This window comes from Equus caballus, chromosome 28 (assembly GCF_041296265.1).
Source record: "Equus caballus isolate H_3958 breed thoroughbred chromosome 28, TB-T2T, whole genome shotgun sequence".
Lineage (NCBI taxonomy): Eukaryota > Metazoa > Chordata > Mammalia > Perissodactyla > Equidae > Equus > Equus caballus.
In genome coordinates, this window is record NC_091711.1 from 11,378,207 (window position 1) to 11,396,953 (window position 18,747).

At 36.3% G+C, this 18,747-nt stretch overlaps 1 protein-coding gene across 20 annotated transcripts in view; it reads left to right on the forward strand.

The window, feature by feature from the left end:
• The window catches only part of NAV3 (neuron navigator 3), a 776,877-nt gene extending 764,406 nt beyond the window's left edge, over positions 1 to 12,471 (forward strand). For all 20 annotated transcript variants that reach the window (XM_070254197.1, XM_070254199.1, XM_070254205.1 and 17 more), the window contains 3 exons: positions 921 to 1,039; positions 5,108 to 5,311; positions 9,858 to 12,471. In XM_070254197.1, the coding sequence (XP_070110298.1) occupies positions 921 to 1,039; positions 5,108 to 5,311; positions 9,858 to 9,977 (443 nt within the window). In that variant the 3' untranslated portion in view covers positions 9,978 to 12,471. The remainder of the gene's footprint in view (positions 1 to 920; positions 1,040 to 5,107; positions 5,312 to 9,857) is intronic.
• Positions 12,472 to 18,747: the final 6,276 nt, after the last annotated feature.

The following is an 18,747-nucleotide window of genomic DNA, read 5'->3' on the forward strand; positions in this document are numbered from 1 at the left end:
AGATTGGATGGTAGAAAATAACAAGTGGAGCTAATGTTTTTCAAGCTTCCCAAGATTTAAGCTTTCTTTTTTTCCCTTCTGAAAGTTTGCCTTCTTCTAAGCTTTGTATCTCCAATTAGATCCATTTTTTCTAATATTTATGGTTTATCCTACTGATGTCAAATATTTAATGCAAATAAAAATCTAAAATATCAGATAACCATTTGAAGTAAGTTGTATGTTTCAAGTAACTTGTTTATACAACTGTGTACTGTGGGGCTTTGGGAAGAAGAAGGAAAAAAAACAAATTTTAACTAATGGCTCATGTCAAATATAGCTGTGAGAGAATATTTAAGTGTTAGAGATAATTTAAGTGTTTTATGGATAATTTAGGTGTTTTATATTTTTCATAAAGACAAAATTGTTTGAATTATTTCTCTTTAGTTGGCATTAAGATGTGTATTTTTGTAACCATTCTTAAGTTGCATGTATAAAAGTCCTTTCCCTGTTGTTATGGATCATAAAGACATACTCACTAAAGACACAGTGTGAATTAGAAATAAGAATTCTACATTTGGGATCAGAAGACCAAGACTGAGTACCACTTCTGTAAAGAATGACATAGTTTTATTTGGCAGTTCATTTCAGCACAGGTTTATCATTTGTACAATGAGACAGGTTCACTGGATTATGACCTTTAAGATTTCTTCTAATTTTAATATGTTATGTTTTGGATTAAGATTTTAGTATAAAAAGAAAAGAGAGTCTGGGAGATTGGATCTTCAGTAAAATATACTTTAATAATAATCGAGCTGGCTAAGATTATACTTTTCTAAGAATCCTGCAAGAAATATATTAATTTCCCCCAAATAGTATCTAAATATGTGTTTAGATTACTAAATATAATGGTTCTCAAAAATGTTTTATTTGTTTCTGCTCAGGTCCCCGACTTTTCCTCCCTTGCCCCATGGATGTAGAAGGTTCTAGAGTGTGGTTCATGGATCTCTGGAACTATTCTTTGGTACCTTATATTCTGGAGGCAGTGAGAGAAGGTCTTCAGGTATAGTACTCAATTTTCTTTACTGTTTAAAAAAACAGCAAAAAAAATCATCATTTTTGAAAGAAAAGCCATTCATTTCTCTGGGTATAAGCAGAAAACTAAAGGCGTTAATTATGTAAATATTGTGGTAAAGTTTAAAGAGCGACTAGTATACAATACTTTTTCCTGTTCTGAGAAGAAATATGTAGGAGAAAGAGAAAGCACAATTATTCCAATAACTACACATTTAAGGCCAATGTTATTGCCACTGGTGTTTACAAGACTGCTCTTATTAGATATCTAGCGAATTGTACATCTTATAATCTTATAACATTATACTCTACATCTTATAATACAAACATGTTTACATGGACCTTGATCATTTATCCTCTCATCATATAATTTCCCACAAGAAGTATTTGTTTATACATTCCCTGTTTCAGTTTTGTTGGTTGAAGCCCTTTAACATCACTTGCAAGATCCCTTACTATTTTGGAGGGAGTGTGCTAAATTCTAAGGCAGTTGATTTTCTTATCCAAGACAGGTTGGTTTAGCGGCATCTCTGCTGTTCCTCTCATCTACCTTACATTGTAAGGCCCTGCAACAAGCCCTTCTATTTACTCTTAACTAAAAAGTCAAAATACATCACTTAATAAGAAAACTCTGTTTCTTCAACAAAATATATTATCACTTTCCCTTCAGTCTTGCTATTTCCTTAAATTGGAGTTGAAATTTAATGGAACTGTAGAATTACAAAACTCAAGGATGAATCTATAAGATTTGTGTCACATAATCACCCAACTTATTGTAGAAGCATCCAATCTCCTTTTCAATAGCTCGGCCAAGGTTTGGGCAGTTTTTGCTTAGGCATCTCTATTTCTGGTTATTACAGTTGCTACTAGAATTAAGATATAGTTTATGCTTTTCACGTTTTGTCATCTGCAATACTGTGTCAAGTCTTTGTTTTACTGTTTAAAATATTGGTTATCTGGGGCCAGCTGTGTGGCTGTGTGGTTAAAGTTCTGCGTGCTCTCCTTTCACAAGCTGGGTTCGCAGGTTCAGATCCCAGGTGTGGACCTGCTCCTCTCATCACCCATGCTGTGGAGGCATCCCACATACAAAAAATAGAGGAGGACTGGCACAGATGTTAGCTCAGGGCTAATCTTCCTTGAGGAAAAAAAAGAGAAGGATTGGCAATGGATGTTAGCTCAGGGCGAATCTTGCTCACCAAAAAAAATTTAAAAATTGGTTATCTATTTTCCTTCCTTTCACCTCCTTTCACCTTCTTTTCACCTTCATATTCTTCTCACCTAGTAGAATGGTATGACAATGTTTAGAGCTATCACAATGGAGCTGGTAAACATGGATATTATGAGGATGCTCAGAACACTCAGAGAAAACAGTGATCATGAAGAATGCTATCAGTTGGTTCCACACCAGATTTAAATAACCCATTTTCATCTTTTTAAGGGTATGAACAAATCTAGCCCCAGAAAATGCCTCCAACAAAATAAAACACTATATCAAAGGTTTTTGTTTTTCAAGTATAGCATATATATCACTTTTCAGGATTCCTCTAAAACTAGTGTGCTGCCTAAGATGTGGGTTGGGTTTCTGAATTTCAATCATTTATACAAAAAAAAATTATGAAATTTTGTTAATAATATTCATAATTTTAAAATTAATGTTTAAATGAACTATTTCTTCTCTAGATACAGTTTCAGTATTAATAAACTGTTATCCAAGTCTGTATATATGAAATTCTTCTTATTTCACATTTGTTTGCTAATACATAGACAGAAAAAGAAGCTTTTTAAAAAGTCAAAAACAATAATACCTAAACATGCTTAGTTTCATTACATCTCATTTTTAAAAGGTGAATGAGTTCATTTTATATTTAAATTAATATTATTTATAAAACACTATCCAGAGAATTATAATTCTATAAATCTTCCATTTGGGCAAAAGTATAATCACTAAAGTAATACCAGTTTCCCCAACTAAAGCTGAGAGATACTTCAAAATTATTTTTGAAGAGGGATTAAAATGTCTCAAGTGTCTTGCTATGGTTCTGGGTGTTTAATGTGAAGGCTGACTCAACCATGATCTAGGAAATGTGGGGAGAAAATCTAGCACATAGGAGAGATGGAAAGGAAGACCTTTTGGTAGATAGACAATTCTCATTGCTGCTGAAGGATGTGCTTACCCATAAGTCCATCAGCAAGTGATTTTTCCCGGGGTGGTCCAAATATGCCTTCTAGAGAGGGAGGAAGGAAAGGAATCACATATGTCATGAACCATTCTCTTGAATCTACTGACAAAAAAGAACCTTCATTGGAGCAAGAGGTGGAGAAACAAAGCCTGATGGCAAAGATGAAAATCTGCTTTGAGAGAAACAGAAAAATCTCTTTTCAAATGAAGGCCAATGCTTTGGTGAGGAACCATATGGAGACTACTCTCTGCCAGATGTTCTAGTTGGAAAAAACACTAGTGATGCAATGGATTTTGGTTTTGATTCTGGTGATTCTATCTTTCTTAAAATGTCAGCAATCAACTCATCTCATTCTGACTGTTTAAATGTCTCTTCTCTCAATTCTTTTTCTATAGTATCTGTTTTACTCTGAAATAGAGAATTGGGCCTACACAGCTTTTTATTGGTCACCTTCAGTTTTACTGTCCTTGATGATTCTTCAAAAGGCTGGCATCAGTTGATTGTAGACTTTCATGTTCTTTTTATAACATTTGCTTTCCAAGAATTACACATTTTTCTTCAATTAGTTTAAGTAGTATAGCAAGCAATGTTTAAATTCTCTATAAAGTAGGTTTTTAATTAAGAGAAAACTTCCTCTCCAAAACAACAGAACTATGAAAAAAAAATCTAATGATTTCTACTCCTGCCATCATCTCCTATGTAAATAGAGAGATAGCAGGACTTGAACTTTTTTTTTAAGGCAAGGCTGCCACAACCTCATACAACTTCTCCAGGAGAAACCCAAAAGGCAATCCCAAGGCAGCTCATGGACCTTTCATGGTGTCAGTGTCCACCATTTTGCTTTTGTCTCACTGAACCACAGCAAGCCACATAGGACACCTCACAGAATGCCATCTGGGACCACATATGCACCTAGTAACCAGGATTGCCCTCAGTGGAGCAGGTCAAGTGGAAGGGGAAGTACATTAAAGAACTAATATTCCCCTCTTACTGCCCTCTTCTGTTAATTTTAACTTTTCTTTCTGTCTGTCTGTGGCCTTGTCCTTATTGACAAAGTTCCATCCACCTCGCTCTCTTCAGTGTGCTCTTCCTAGTTTGGTTTTGGCTTTGCTTCCAGCCGAAAAACTTTTTAACATCTCTTGGATTCATCCTCTCCCTCTACTCTGCTACCAGTACTTTAACTAGCTTTATCATCACTTCCATATTGACTTTTTCCCTTCATTTGAGTCCTTACAATGTTGACGCTTCCATTTCCCATTTTTCCCTCCTCTTTTACTAGTAGTCTTATAAATAAACATCTAAAAAGAGCTTTTACAGGAAGGAATGAGATCATTAGAGGGTGTTAATCTGAGGAAGTTGCTTGTCAGAGAAAGTATTCTTGTTCTCAAAGAAAGTTTGAGTAGAGTGAACTAGACAGAGAAAAACGAAGTCTCTTTTCTTTTATTCATCATCTTTCCAAAGTGCACGTTAATAGAGAACTCTACTTAGAGTCAAGTGTGGCTTTTTTCAGTTCTCCAAAACTAGCACTTTTCTTTCTCAACTTTGAGTTTTCTTTTGGTTTGTAAAATTACTAATCAAGATAAATGTGGGGAGTCATTTCAACATGTATTTAAAATATGCCCCCCTAACCCTTTCCCCCAGATGCTGATCACCTATCCCAGATATCAGCTTCGCTTTGTCCAGCCTTCAATTTAAAGTGAACTGTATGGACAGACATATGTTTAAAATTTGCAAAATTGTATGTTATATATTACCCTTTAATTCCCTCAAAAGCCTCATAAGAACTCAATGAGCAAAGGAATCACTCAGTTAGTAGTAGCCTGTTTTACTGAATAGAAATGTATTTTATATGTGCTAAATATGTGATCACCTCTTAGATGTATGGGAAACGTGCCCCTTGGGAAGATCCTTCAAAGTGGGTACTTGATACATACCCATGGAGCTCAGCGTCTCTGCCTCAGGAGGGCCCAGCTTTACTTCAGCTGCGACCAGAAGATGTTGGATATGAGGGCTGCATATCCACTAAGGAAGCCACAACCTCAAAGCACATTCCACAAACTGACACAGAGGGGGATCCCCTGGTAAGAAGCTGATGTTTGATTCTTCCTATATAATCATGACTACAGAGCGTAGTTGTTAATATTTAGTCATTTGTATCAAAGATATTGGTTATCCTAGATACTATTTGGGACTTTCCTGATATTGATACTCAATTTTAACTCTTCTTCTTTTGGCCTGCTTTCACTGGGTGAAATTCTTAAAATGAAAGATCAAATTTACATCCTTAAAAATAATCAAGAAACACTGAAACCAGGCCTTAACTCTGTGACCTTAATTTTTCCCTTATCATGCAGAAAATTGTGTAACTAAATAAATTTTAAACAGTGCATAAGTTTTACTAGGTATTTAAAGAAAACTGAATTTTGTTCTTAAGTGAAAAACCAAAAGAATATAATCTAATGTATACTTAAAGAACTAAAGAATATTTTACATATATCAACTAATTTGACTAGATTTAGAATGAGTCTCCTGTCGCCTACAGTGATGAAGAATAGACTCTCTTGGAAATCAAAGAGAAGTTATTCTCCCTGACTTGCTCAATTTACAATCATGTATGGTTTAATAAAAGTCGATAAAACTCCAAAGTATTAGTACCCTGAAAATATTAAGTACATGATGTATTAGGAAAAATACTTTTTTAAATGTATTTATTTTTTTTATTTTTGTGGATGACTTTCTATAGATTGGTATCAAATGTAACATGTTTAGTAGCTTACCATTCTATGACTAAAGAAATCATTGGACTTATACAACCAATACAGAAAGAAGAGATAGTGATATAAAGCCCATTTTGTTACTTAAACAAATGAAACAGGAAATGATTAAAAACCATAACCTATGACTATGCCCAAGAACATAAAATGACTTGATATTTTAGGAAATATCATTACCTCCACAACCCCAGCTTGTATACCTCATCCTCATCTCGGCTGATCGTTCTTAACATTTTGCCGGTTACGTGTAAACAATCTGATTAATTTTCAAGATCCTTTCCCCAGAAAAATGCAGACACAGAACATTTTGCATGCTATTTCAAAGGGTTCATAAAGTCATTGAAGTGTGTGCATAGACTTCCTAGAGTCCTGGGACCTTCTATATAGGACTTTGGTTCTAAACTACAATCTCGTTATGGGCCTGGACTTATATTTTTGTAACAGGTACCTGGCCCTTTAGCTCATACATAGTTAGAAATTAACAGTAGTGGTGTGAGATTGGTTTGAATCCAGCATAATCATGAGTATACGCTAAATAATTGTTGATAGGATGGTTAAAATTTAATAGAGTAAATATAAGCCTTAGGGTGTAAGTATGGGTTATTTTGTCTGACTTTTTAAATAAATTCTAGTTCTCCCTCTGCAGTTTTGATATGCTGTGACTGTTCCACGCAGGGAGAGGTGTTTATAGAGTTTGTTTGGAGAGTTACTCGGTAAATTATGGAACCCTTAGGGGATGCCCTTAACTTTCCCAATTCCCACAGCTAAACCCATCCAGCACTCTTTTCTCTGGCTCTGAATGCTCCTGTCTTCTAGTACAGAAAAGAGAGCCAGAGTTTCCCATTCTGAGTGAGAATTGGAATTAAATAAATCTCTGACTCCTAATCTGCTGCTCAACTAAACAGCTTAAGAAACAGGAGGTTATGATACATGACACGTTAAATGGCAAAAGACATCATCTAAAAATAAATCTTTGGATCAGGCACATTCTGAGAGGAAAGTAAATGTTTTCTCTATATCTGCTTCTATTTCTCTATATTTCTATAATTTCTGACTAAGATAAAAATATGTTTACAGTTAATCTAAATCAGAAATATTAGGTTTAATGTCAGAAATATGTTTTTGAATCTGAACAAGGATGCAAGTTTTTGGCACATCTCACTGTATTTTAAAAATACAATGTGTATTCATCATCAACAAATTCATGTTCATTAAATAAATGTTAATAGGTAATAAGTATATAGTTAGGACTAAGACTTGGTGTTCAGGATATAAATAAGATACTGTTTTTGATCTCGAGAAGCTCACAGTCCAGTAGTAGAAAGAGAGATCTACCAATATAATTATAGTAAAATAATGATAGAGGTACATACTAGGTAAAGTTATGAGTCCATTGAGGAAGTGATTAGGAGAAGCTTCACAGAGGAGGAGATGCTTGCGCTAGGTCTGGAAGGATGAATAGAAGTTCACCACGTAGTTGGATAAGAAAATCCAAAATTAAGGAAGTAGCAGGTGAAACATGGGACAGTATAATAAAGATGATGAATTTAGGGAGCTGTATACAAATTGGTGGGACTAGGACAAAAGGGGCAGGAGAAATTAAAGCTATAGAAGTCTACAATTTCTAGATCATGCCAAGACTTGTTTATCATTGTAGGAAGTTAGAACTTTATCTCATAGACAATGGGGAGCCACCAAATGTTTTTGAGCAGGGGACTTACCTGGTTAGATTTGCAGTTTATAAAGATCACTTTGTAGAATAGAGGACAGATTGAAGGAGAAAGGATGGAGGCTGGGAGTCTAGCAGATTTGTAAATACCAGAGATGATAAGGACCTGACCAAGGTGTTACAAATGATAGACATTATATTTATGACCATGGGTATGGGGAAGAAGCAGAGGAGAAGAGAGGAGGGAAATATTTTTGTAGAGAATAATGTTCTATCCCAGTGACTCTTGAATCATTTGTGACCTTACCTCCCTCTTGTAATCTCATTTTATTTGAATGCACAAAGCAATGCTATGAGAAAGCAAAGAAAATCCCTTGTATACATTTATTATGAATCTGAGATTTGAAACTTCTTCTACGGGAACGTATTTACTATATGGCATCATTTTCAAAAATTAAGACTTTAATAACATTAGTATTACACTATAAACCTTTTACGTCATTCAGCATTCAAGTGATTTCAAACATTTGTGACTGAGACAGAGTCATAACCCTTTAAACAGACCCCCTTCACCATTTCTACTCTTAGTAAATCAGGAGGATGCTCAAAACACAGTTCTGTTTTACAAATCATCTTCACCCAAATGCCTGAACTTACAGCCAGCTACTATTGAGGGAAGAATTGACCTAAGAAAAGAGGGAGGGAATATGAAGGTGCATGAAGGTAGGCGTGTGTGTGTCTGTGTCTGTGTCTGTCTCTGTATGAGAGAGAGAGAAGAGGGAGAGAGAGAAACAGTGTGTTGATGGAAATGTTTGCCTTTTGGCTTACTGGGTTTGAGAGGTTATCACCAAAAACTTTCATTTCGTATGCTTATGTAGCTGATTTAATAAATTCAGAGAGTTAGACTAAAAATTATGTTGAGAAATATTGTCCTGAAGAATATTTAAATGACTTTAAAATATGCTATAACTGTAGCTCTTTTGCCAGAAAGGCATTCTTGCTGAAATTGGTGATTACCAGTTTATCATTTATTTCACAAGCATTTTTTTAAGCAGACATTTTACACCGAACACACAAGCATGCATAGCCTAACATATGACTAAAGAATCCTTTTTCAGATTTCTCCTTTCTATTGGATCAGATTCCCTATATCTCCAAGTTGGAAAAAAAAAAGAACAATTTTGATTATAAAATAATAAAGTTAGCATGCATTAAACAATATAAAGATTATTAAAATTTATAGAAATCCTTGATAAGAAAACAAGTCCATACCCTCGTGAAGACATGTGCCAATTTTTATGTGCTTTCTAAAATCGTTGAATCATTTATCCACAGTTTGCTTTCACACAGTCATTCCCTTTACATCCATCTCTAACAGTGCATCTGCAGGTCTATCAAAATCCAAGCAAGGGGGCCGCCTTTTATTTTGTAATACATGGAAATGCTCGCTGTCTTTCTCCCCAGGTGCTCTCATGCGTATGTCCCTTTTACTAGAACAAACATTACCAAGTATCCTGTAAGGCTGGGAAACATGAGACAGCCGCTATTGTTCCAGAAGGTGGTTTTTGTTTTCAGTGATATATCAATCATATTTTAGCCAGAAATTTAGCAACAACAGAAACTTGACAGCAGTTCTTTCCTTCTCCCTCATCAAACACTCATGGTCGGCTTCATTCAGTCACCTCCTCTCGAGGTCAGCTCCTAAACAGCAGATGGTGTGCTGTGTGCAGCAGCTGGCTTCATTCCACTCCATCCCCTCCTTCTCCCAAGGGACTGTGTGTGTGTGAACATTCACGACTTTCAGTTGCCATTCAATGCTTTCTGCTTCTCCCAGCCAAAAAGCTGGGAAGCTTGGCATACTCTCCAGCAATGAGCCCAGATGTCCAGCTGTGATACAGTTTCCTTCCCAATCTCCCTGCTGGAGCCATATTCATTCACAACCCCAAATAAAAGAGTTACCTAGAGGGCCTATTTTGTCCTTATGGTTTGGTGTCATAGTCATGTTTGAGAGAAATAGTGTAGGAGCCAGGGGCAACTAGTGAAAATAGAAAATTGTTTTCTCGTTTCACTTGGATGGGATGAGACAGTTCCTCAGTGTATTTTATGGGGCTGGCCCTGTATTTTATGAGGCTGGCTTACTCAATGCATCATTGCCTACATCGATGTCTCTTTTTCTTTCCTCAGATGAATATGCTAATGAAACTCCAAGAAGCAGCCAACTACTCGGGCACACAAAGCTGTGACAGCGATAGCACCAGCCACCATGAAGACATTTTGGAGTCATCTCTTGAATCTACCCTCTAGAGGGTGAAAAAAGTTAGGGGAAAAGACTATGCTTTTAAAAAATGTTTAAAAAGTAAGGTATTTTCACGAAACCACTGCCAGTATGAAAGCACCCTGTCAAGGGCCCTGACCCTGGGTCATGGTCTCCAAGGAGGCAGCAGAAGGAAGTCTGAACTGCCAAGATGCTAAATTGAAATGAAAGCTTACCTTTATTTTATGTCTAGGCATTTTTATATCCGTGGAATGATATAAGGCTCCGTTAATCAACTGGAAAGGACCCTAATGACAGGGCAACTGAATAGATTGCACATGGGATAGCCAAACTGGACTTTATGTTTTTCCTCTTTAAAAGTTTACAATGCAGACCTTTTTTTGTCCCTTCCTTTCTTTCCTCTGAGGGGCTGTTCTCCTCAGGCAGGGTCCATTCTTCTGATCCGCCCAACCTCCTTTGTGCCACATGGTGCTGGTCACAGGGCTCCAGTAGTGTTTGTGTTGTGCGCTAACCCCATTCCAAAACGAAGCCAAGAGGCCAGTCCTCTGTAAGCACAAATGGAATTGTGCAACCACCAGAAAAACACTACTGTGGCAAGCTGGAGAAGTGCCAATTTAATTCTTAACTGCCATGTTCACATGATGTGCTCCACCAACTTTTTAGTGTAAGAGTCCCAGGTTTTATAAGGTTATTTTTACCACAGTGGTCTTTTTAAACCACCTGCCCACTCCTTTAACAAGAGTTTTATACCAATTATTAGTCAACACTGACAAAAGGCTTTTTTAGGGCTTCATTTGTTTGAGCCTTTTCAGTGAAAGAAGGAACATTTCCTATGGTGCTGTCTCGCTGCCTTAAAACAGATTTCTACAAGAGTTTAACAGCTGGTTTAAGTCCTAAACCACTGGTAATTTCCACCGTCTTTTCATTTACAACCAAGCAACACGAGTTAACACAGTAGCCTCATCTCTATATATCTTTTTTTTTTTTTAAGAAATGGATAGGAGAAAGATCAGTATTTTTACCTTGTGAATAGATTGCTTTGCCTATCCTCCAAAATATTCAAGTAACCCAGAAACCCTCTTTGACTGTCACTTAAAAGCTAAGACATGTGGCTAAATTCCATCCAGTCCTAGGTGAGAGAGTTTAGAAGGTGGGAGATTTTGAATTGTTATCCAGCAGAGCTGGAGGCACTAGATGCAGCATGAGCACAACTATTTGGCTTTCCTCCCCTGTTCTTTTTTTTAAATTATTATTATTAGTTTTGAGCATGTTGTTTTGATTGCTATTGTTGTACATGAGAAATTCAGCATTAAAGAACACTGAAGCAGTGAAGTCACTGTGGAGGGGGAAGCATTTATACTGTAAAAGAAGGTTAGATTTGCACAGTCTACTGGGTAGGTATTGTAAATAATAATTTTAAAAACTTGCACAAATTGATTTTGCAAACAAACACACAAAAAATTGTATTTTATCCTGTTGGTGTTAAGAGGTGTTTCACTTGCTGAGATTTCCTGTACGTTGCAAACAAATACAGAATGCAAACCCCTCAAAGCTGTTGTTCTCTGGTGTGTCCGTCCTCTATTTACAGTTGTCGTGACCACGCAGGAGCTGTCAGTGCTACAGTGAGCATGCTTCAAAACCGTACCTGAAGCCAGTCCATTTCCGGAAAAGTGAAACTGTCTCAAAGTGCATCTGTCGTGGCAGGCTTTAAAGAGATTGCATGAAGACTGATCGGGGTCATTGGAGAAGTTACCACCACACACAGAGGACAGGTTTTAAGTTTATAAAACCCAAGGGCTAGGCCATGGTGTAGACTTGTTCTATGCGTGTGAAAATGTGTTCCTTTCAGGACGTGTAATCGGTGCTACTCTCTGTGACCACCCGTGGGTCAGTTGCTATAGAACACTAACAGCACAAGACATCTGTGCAGTTTTCAGAGTGTTACTAAGTCTCCATAGGTCCTACACGGTGCTACAGCCCTCCGGGAAATCTGAACCGAATTTATGCACATAGAATTGTCACCCTAACTTTGAAGCCTCAAACATGGGTCAAATCTGTTGTGAAACATCGATTCGTGTAGCTGGATGAGTGACTAGTTGCCCTTGTATAATATGTGATCTAAGAAAATTGCTAATCTTTCCCTGCCATTTTGAGAAACACAGTCCAAACATGGTCATAAACAGAAATTCCTGCAATACATCTCAGTAGGTCCACCTAGTTTACAACTTAAACTAGTTTGTGAAACATTTGTCTGTATACATTTTATATTTTGTACATTTTTGATGTAACATATCATGTAAATAGACAGAAACAGTGAAATAAATCATCTGCAAAGTTTTGTAGTCTTTGTAAAGCCCCAACAATAAGTACTTCGTGTCATGGACTTAACTGGATGATGTATTTTCTATTGGTTTATTGTTCTTCTAGCTTGTAAACCAGCTTGCATATATTTTTTTGCAAATGTGCACCCTGTATCTGTCTAAATTATTACTTTGCCATTAAAGTGTAATTATTTATTGACAACAATGTGTGGTGTCTATATATGGAGAAAAATTGAATAATTATGCACCAAGAAGTGTCAAGCTTTAAAATGTTGCTTGCACTGTTAACGCGCCATCAATAGGGATGTGTGTGAATTTTTATTTTATATACCTCATAGAAACGACTTCATAGCTTTTAAGTAAATAAATAAATTGAAGGCACTAGATATATCTTTTAAAATGAAAGTTATTTATTCATTGAATATTTTTAGAAAATTCTGATGAGTCTACCTAAATGCCTAATTATAAAATGAGAATTAATATAAAATAAAATGTTGATATCCACTTAGTCAAATCAACTCATTAAACGTTTCTTTGTTTTCATTCCATTAAATTCCCTTTTGACATTTTGGCGCTGAAGGTGATTTTAAGGCAGCATAATTCTTTTGGTGGCAACTTATTTTTAAACAGAGATTATAAAAAGAAAGAGAACGTCTTTTAAAATTAGAATTCTTTTCAAAGCACCTCGGGCTCCAACCCAATGATTGGAATGTATATTTGGATGATATAAGTAAGGTTTTAATTCTAAAAACAGGAAGACTTTTAACTAGAACAGTTGTAGAGCAAAAGTAAAGGTATTAGTTAAAATGGATATGTCATCCATAATGGATTAAAACTGGTGCATTTGTTCCTTCATTCACAGTTTGGGAGATACAAGAAATTTCCACACTTCATCCTATCCAGGTAAACATTGAATTAATACAAAACTTGAATAAAATTCTGACATGTCTAATATCAGTCTGCCCAAGTATGAATCCCAACACTGTCATTCTTGTCTGTGTAACCTCGATGGATTCACTCACATTCTTCCTCACTATAAAACGATGACAGTAACAGTATCCACCCCTCACAGATTGCTCTGCTGGTCAAATGGGTTATTGCGTGCAATTTCCTTGAACGGTGCCTAACACTTACAAATCCTTCCATGGATTGTAGCTGCCTTAACAACCGTCATTATTATAAAATAGTAATTATAAAATACATATTATTCTATTTTCAAACATTCTTGAGAACAATGTGTAAAGCAATTCAACTTATTTAAAATTAGGTTTTTTTTAAAGAATGCATCTTTTAGCTCAGTTTCCTCGTTTATAGAATGGAGACAGCCATAGTACCTACCTCGGAGAGCTGTTAGGAGGATTGAGTTGAAATCTGTAAAGCACTGAAAAGGACGTCTGGCACTCAGGAAACTGGATAAATGTTAGCTGCTGTATTAACACTGCTATTATAATAAATCACTACCACCAGTTGTATAACAAATATTCTCAGGATTCAATTTGTAAATATATTTAAGATAATAATAGAGTCATATTAAAAGAGTATCTTTCATTCAGTTTTCTCATCTGTAAAATGGGATAATTACAGTGTCCCCTCTTAAGATGGCTTTGAAGACAATGTTTTAAAATACGTGAAGCTGTCAGAAAAGTGTCTGTTACCTCTTAAGTGCTATATAAGTGACAGCTGTTATTATTCAGCCAAAGTTTATTATACACCTACTATGTGCCAGGCAACTTTCTTAGGCATCAGCGGCCTTGACATTCAGGCTGTGGACCTAAGGGACTTACAGTTAGTACAATTGGATCTCTGTCCTTTTTATTTCTCATTTTGATGGGTACCTAAGTTCTCTACTATAAGAATGACCAGTGAGAAGTTGACTGAGTAGTAGCTACAGGATATATTTTCAGATATGGATAGAATCAACAATATCAGTGAATTATGTTTGAGTTTGGAGGAACTCAAATACTTTTATTTCAGCCTTTTGGACTTCCACGTTAAACAAAACCATATTATTTTTATAAGAAATAAACCGCCTTAAAGAATGTCTAGTTCTATGTCTTTGATCAATTAAGATGTCTAAAAAGAAGCTTCATTTGTGGGGGCTTTTTGTAGGTTTTTTGGCACCAACTAATAGGTAAAACATTGCATTACTGAATTCAATATTATTTTTTAGTTCAGTGAAAATGATTTGGATAAGTAATCATTAGAGGATCTCTTCTCCACATGAATAGTACATTACCTCTTAATTACCCAGGAGCTCATCAGCAAGAAAACATATTGATAGAAATTAAATATAGACAGCACATTCTGGACTAGAATCTTATTATTGGAAAATAAAAGTTCTCAAGTTGTTTGTTTTCCATGAAATTGTAAACAAATAAATAAATAAACCTTTCCTTTATCATTGGAATTTTTAACACCTCACTTTAACACTTCTAAAATATTAAGATATTCTAGAATAGCATTCTAGAGTTGAAGTTGGTGAACAACCAGGTAAATAGTTTCTATGTTAATCACATGTTAACATGAAAATGTTTCAATATCTTGGGTTATATTAGCTATAGTATTAAAATTGATTCACCTGATTCTTTGTGCTTTTTTTTAATGTGGCTACTAGAAAATTTACAATTAAAATATCTTGCTCATATTTGTGACTCGCTTGATATTTCCATTCCTATTGGATAGCACTGCTATAGAAAGATTGATCTTTATAAAATGTAAATGTGGTTACCTCCCTCATCTCTTTTGTATTTCTTTTTTAAGAATAGGATTCAAATGTCAAAGGACAGAATTTCTTGCCCAATCTGGATTTTGCTTATCCATGGCTTCCTTTTTCATCATGTCCACTGCCCCGATGTTGGTTCTATTCTATGACATTAGCCTAATTGTAGAACCTAGATGTAATTTTTGAAGCAATAACAACAGCAACAACATCCCAGACAATTCAGCTATGAGCACGTGTCAAAGTTTTGTCATAATCTTGCTACATGGGAAACAACTTCTAGTACACCAATTTACAGGTTTCTCTCCTGGGAGGGAGATTTATAGAAAATGTAGATTAGGCAAAAAGAATATTTAAAACTCCCCCAGCTTCTTGACTTTCAGGTGGATGTGTGAGTGACTGGTTCCCCAAGACAAATATTAATCCCATAAATAATTAATTATTTAAAATGGCAAAACATTTTATTATCGGAGTTCTAATTTATTCAAAGAAGAAGATTCCTAATTATATCATGCAATAATGTTTTGTCCCAGACCAGATTAGGAACAACATTTCTTTTACAGTAATTTACTTCCTTTTACCCCAAGGCCCTTACATATTCTCAAATGCCATTACCTTAGACAAGCCTTTCTGATCCCTTAGACTAGGTAAAAAATCTATTTGCTTTTCTAGAAATATATACACAATGTGTCTCACTTATCATGTTGCAATTTCAGGGCCTAGAATATAGTGCATTCTGAATAAATATGTACTGTGTAAAAATATTTCTGAACATGGAGACAGAAACTGAACCTTAGCTTGTATTAAACAAAAGCATTGAATTCAGAAGAACCGCTTGCACAGGTGTGGCGCTGCCTGGGAAGCCAGATGCATTGTTAGAATACTGCGTAGCGACAGGGAGGAAGGCAGATAACCTGAGGATTTGTGTCATCCGGTGCAAAGTACTACCTCACACGGGATTTTGTTTTCCCTTTAGAGGTAATGGACTACAGACTTTCTACCAAGTTTTCTTTTTCCTTCTGCTTTTTAAGTTCTTTGAAGATGCCTTAGTTATATATAGTGCAATTTAAATGTGTGGGGGTTTTTGGGAACAGATAAAATACACCAAGCAGTTGGAAATGTAGTGCTAGAGCCTAGAAGACAGGTGGGGGCTAAAAAGATCAAAATAGGAATACTTCGCATAGAAATGAGGAGTGAAGATATGAATTTCACTTTGGGATGTTTGCCCACAAGAAAGATCTTGATCAAGTAGAGAAGACTGAGAATAGAACGTGAGAGATGTGGACATCTTTATAATTCATTTGGCTTTTATTTTTCAACTTGCATAATAGGTATATTTATGCCCATTTAATGCAGTATTTATAAAGCAGAGGTATAATGTAAGGGAAAAATCATTGACTTCAGAGACAGAAAATCTGTATCCTAGTCATGTTTTGTAATTTCTGCAGGAAGAATCAACTATTCCGTCTTCTGTGTTCATCTAGGTTCTATACCCTAAAGATGGTGACAGATAATACAATCCACTGAATATAACTGGAGTGGTTCTAAATATCATTTGTAATACAAATAATGTTCCCACTGAATCATATTCCCAAGGAATAGTAGAAAGTCTAAAAGTCTAGTCATAACTCATCTGAGAACACTTGAATACTTATGAGTTCCTTTAGTAGTTGTGTTCAGTCTGGTTTGATCCGAACTCGGTGTCCTGAGTAGAGGAAGCTGAGTATAAGCTGGTTTGAGAGGGTGGTGTTCAAGGTGTAGGAGCTGGACCAAATTCCTTGTAGACCCTTAAGTGTGGTGGAATGACCATTTGCCTGACATCAACATCTCTTTGAGGGTGGATTGCCTAGTTCCCATGCAAATGGCTTTTCTGGTAAGCTACTTACATTCCCTAGTCCAGCCCTTCCTTGGGCTGCTGCAGGGCGTAGGGACTGGGCAGGCTCTTCACCTGGTCGCTTGTGGGACTAGAGACCAGGCAATGATGGGGCAATGCTGCCCAGAAACCTGGTGTTGGTTGAACTTCTGAGACCAAAAGTGAACACAATGAACAGCCAGAGTCCAGCTCATGGTGGTTTGAGATAAATCCCCCAATTTGGCCACTACATAGGAACTAGAGGAGAGTCTTTTCCAATATCATTTGTTTCTCAGGGGCGGAAAATTCACCTAGACTTTGCTCACTTGTGAGGTTTCATATTCTTTAGACTACTGCAGCACTTCCAGTAGAAATACAATGATAGCCGCATGTGCAATTGTAAATTTTCCAGTAACCTATTAAATTTTAGATACTAACCATGAAAGCTAAAAAGTGAGTTCCTAAATTGCTTTGGCTATCAAGTGTTAAGTAGCCACAGACGGACAGTGGCTGCTATCCATAGGCCAGCTTTAGCCTCCCTTGGCAACCAGCTGGCTCAGACTGCAGGTGGATCTTCCTCCCAGATGGAATGCCAAGCTGGAACTTTGATTTGGCACTTTTTCACCTTACTTGTTTCAGAGATGCAGACTGGTTTTCCATTCACACACAGTGCTGAATTATAATAGTTCACTCAACTATTTCAGTGATTCTGTTACCCTTCTTTGTTCTCAAGCTTTGGTAAAGATCACCCTGATCTATCTTTTCAAACATTTTTCCTTAACATCAACCACTGAGTGAAAAACCATGGCCTCCTTAATAAATGTATTCACTCCTTGTCTGGAGCAGCTATCCAAAGATATTTTAAATAGCAGAATGATTCCCAGAGCAAGGTCAGAACTTCACTGCAGACCTATCAGTAGTATTAGCATATGTAAATATAAAGAGAGAACGTTGCAAGAGTTTGGAGGTAGCAGAATAGGACAGAAATATCTACAAATACACTGAAAATGGACATACAGACTAGACGAGAGAGAAGAAACAAATTAGAGCAATGCGTTTGCTGATCTGGGTAAATACCCCTCAGGGCTCTCCCTTTCTTTTGTCCACATTCCCAGTTACCAACAACATTCTAATTCTAATCTGACTTCCTAGAACCCCCCAGCCCTGTAAAGGTACTTTTCAAACGAAATGTTATTTTTCTTTCTTTTTCTTATCTATTAAAGTTTAGTGGTTATTTCTTTCCAAGATCTGAAACACCATATTTGCTTGACTACCTAATTTGTTTGTTTTAACATCTGCTACCAAAAATTTAGTTCCTCTGTAGAAGCCCCAGGGCTGACTACAGAGAACATGCTGTAAGGAGTCCCCCTGCCAGTGTAACACTAATTAGCCTCTTTCTCTACTGTGTGCCCTTTAGCTGTTTGCTTTTTTCAACATAACCAAGAGTTTTATTAACTAGCTTGAGAAAAAAGATGTCTGTCATACTGGGGGCACGCTCAGAAATTTGAAATTATTAATAACCCAAACACATATTACAGTCTAAGTAAAATGAATTAATTATCCCATCAAATAAAACTATAATTGGACTAATGTTATCTTAATTGTCAATGGAAAATAATAAAATTTCTACATGCTATTAGCATAGAACAATGTTGAAGGAAAGTCTTCAGGTGACCAGCTGGTGTGGTAACTACATGAGAGCAATTCCCACACTACTCCTGCAGGACACCATGGATTTGCAGGCCGCTCTGGAAATTTCCTTTTCACAGAATCAATTGCAAAAGATATGCAACACCTCCAGAGAACTAGAAGACAGACCGTGTGCAAACAGATGAAAACATTTCTCCAGCCAAGCAAATATTAATCCTGCTAGACTCCGACCTACAGTTACTGTGTGACCATTCATT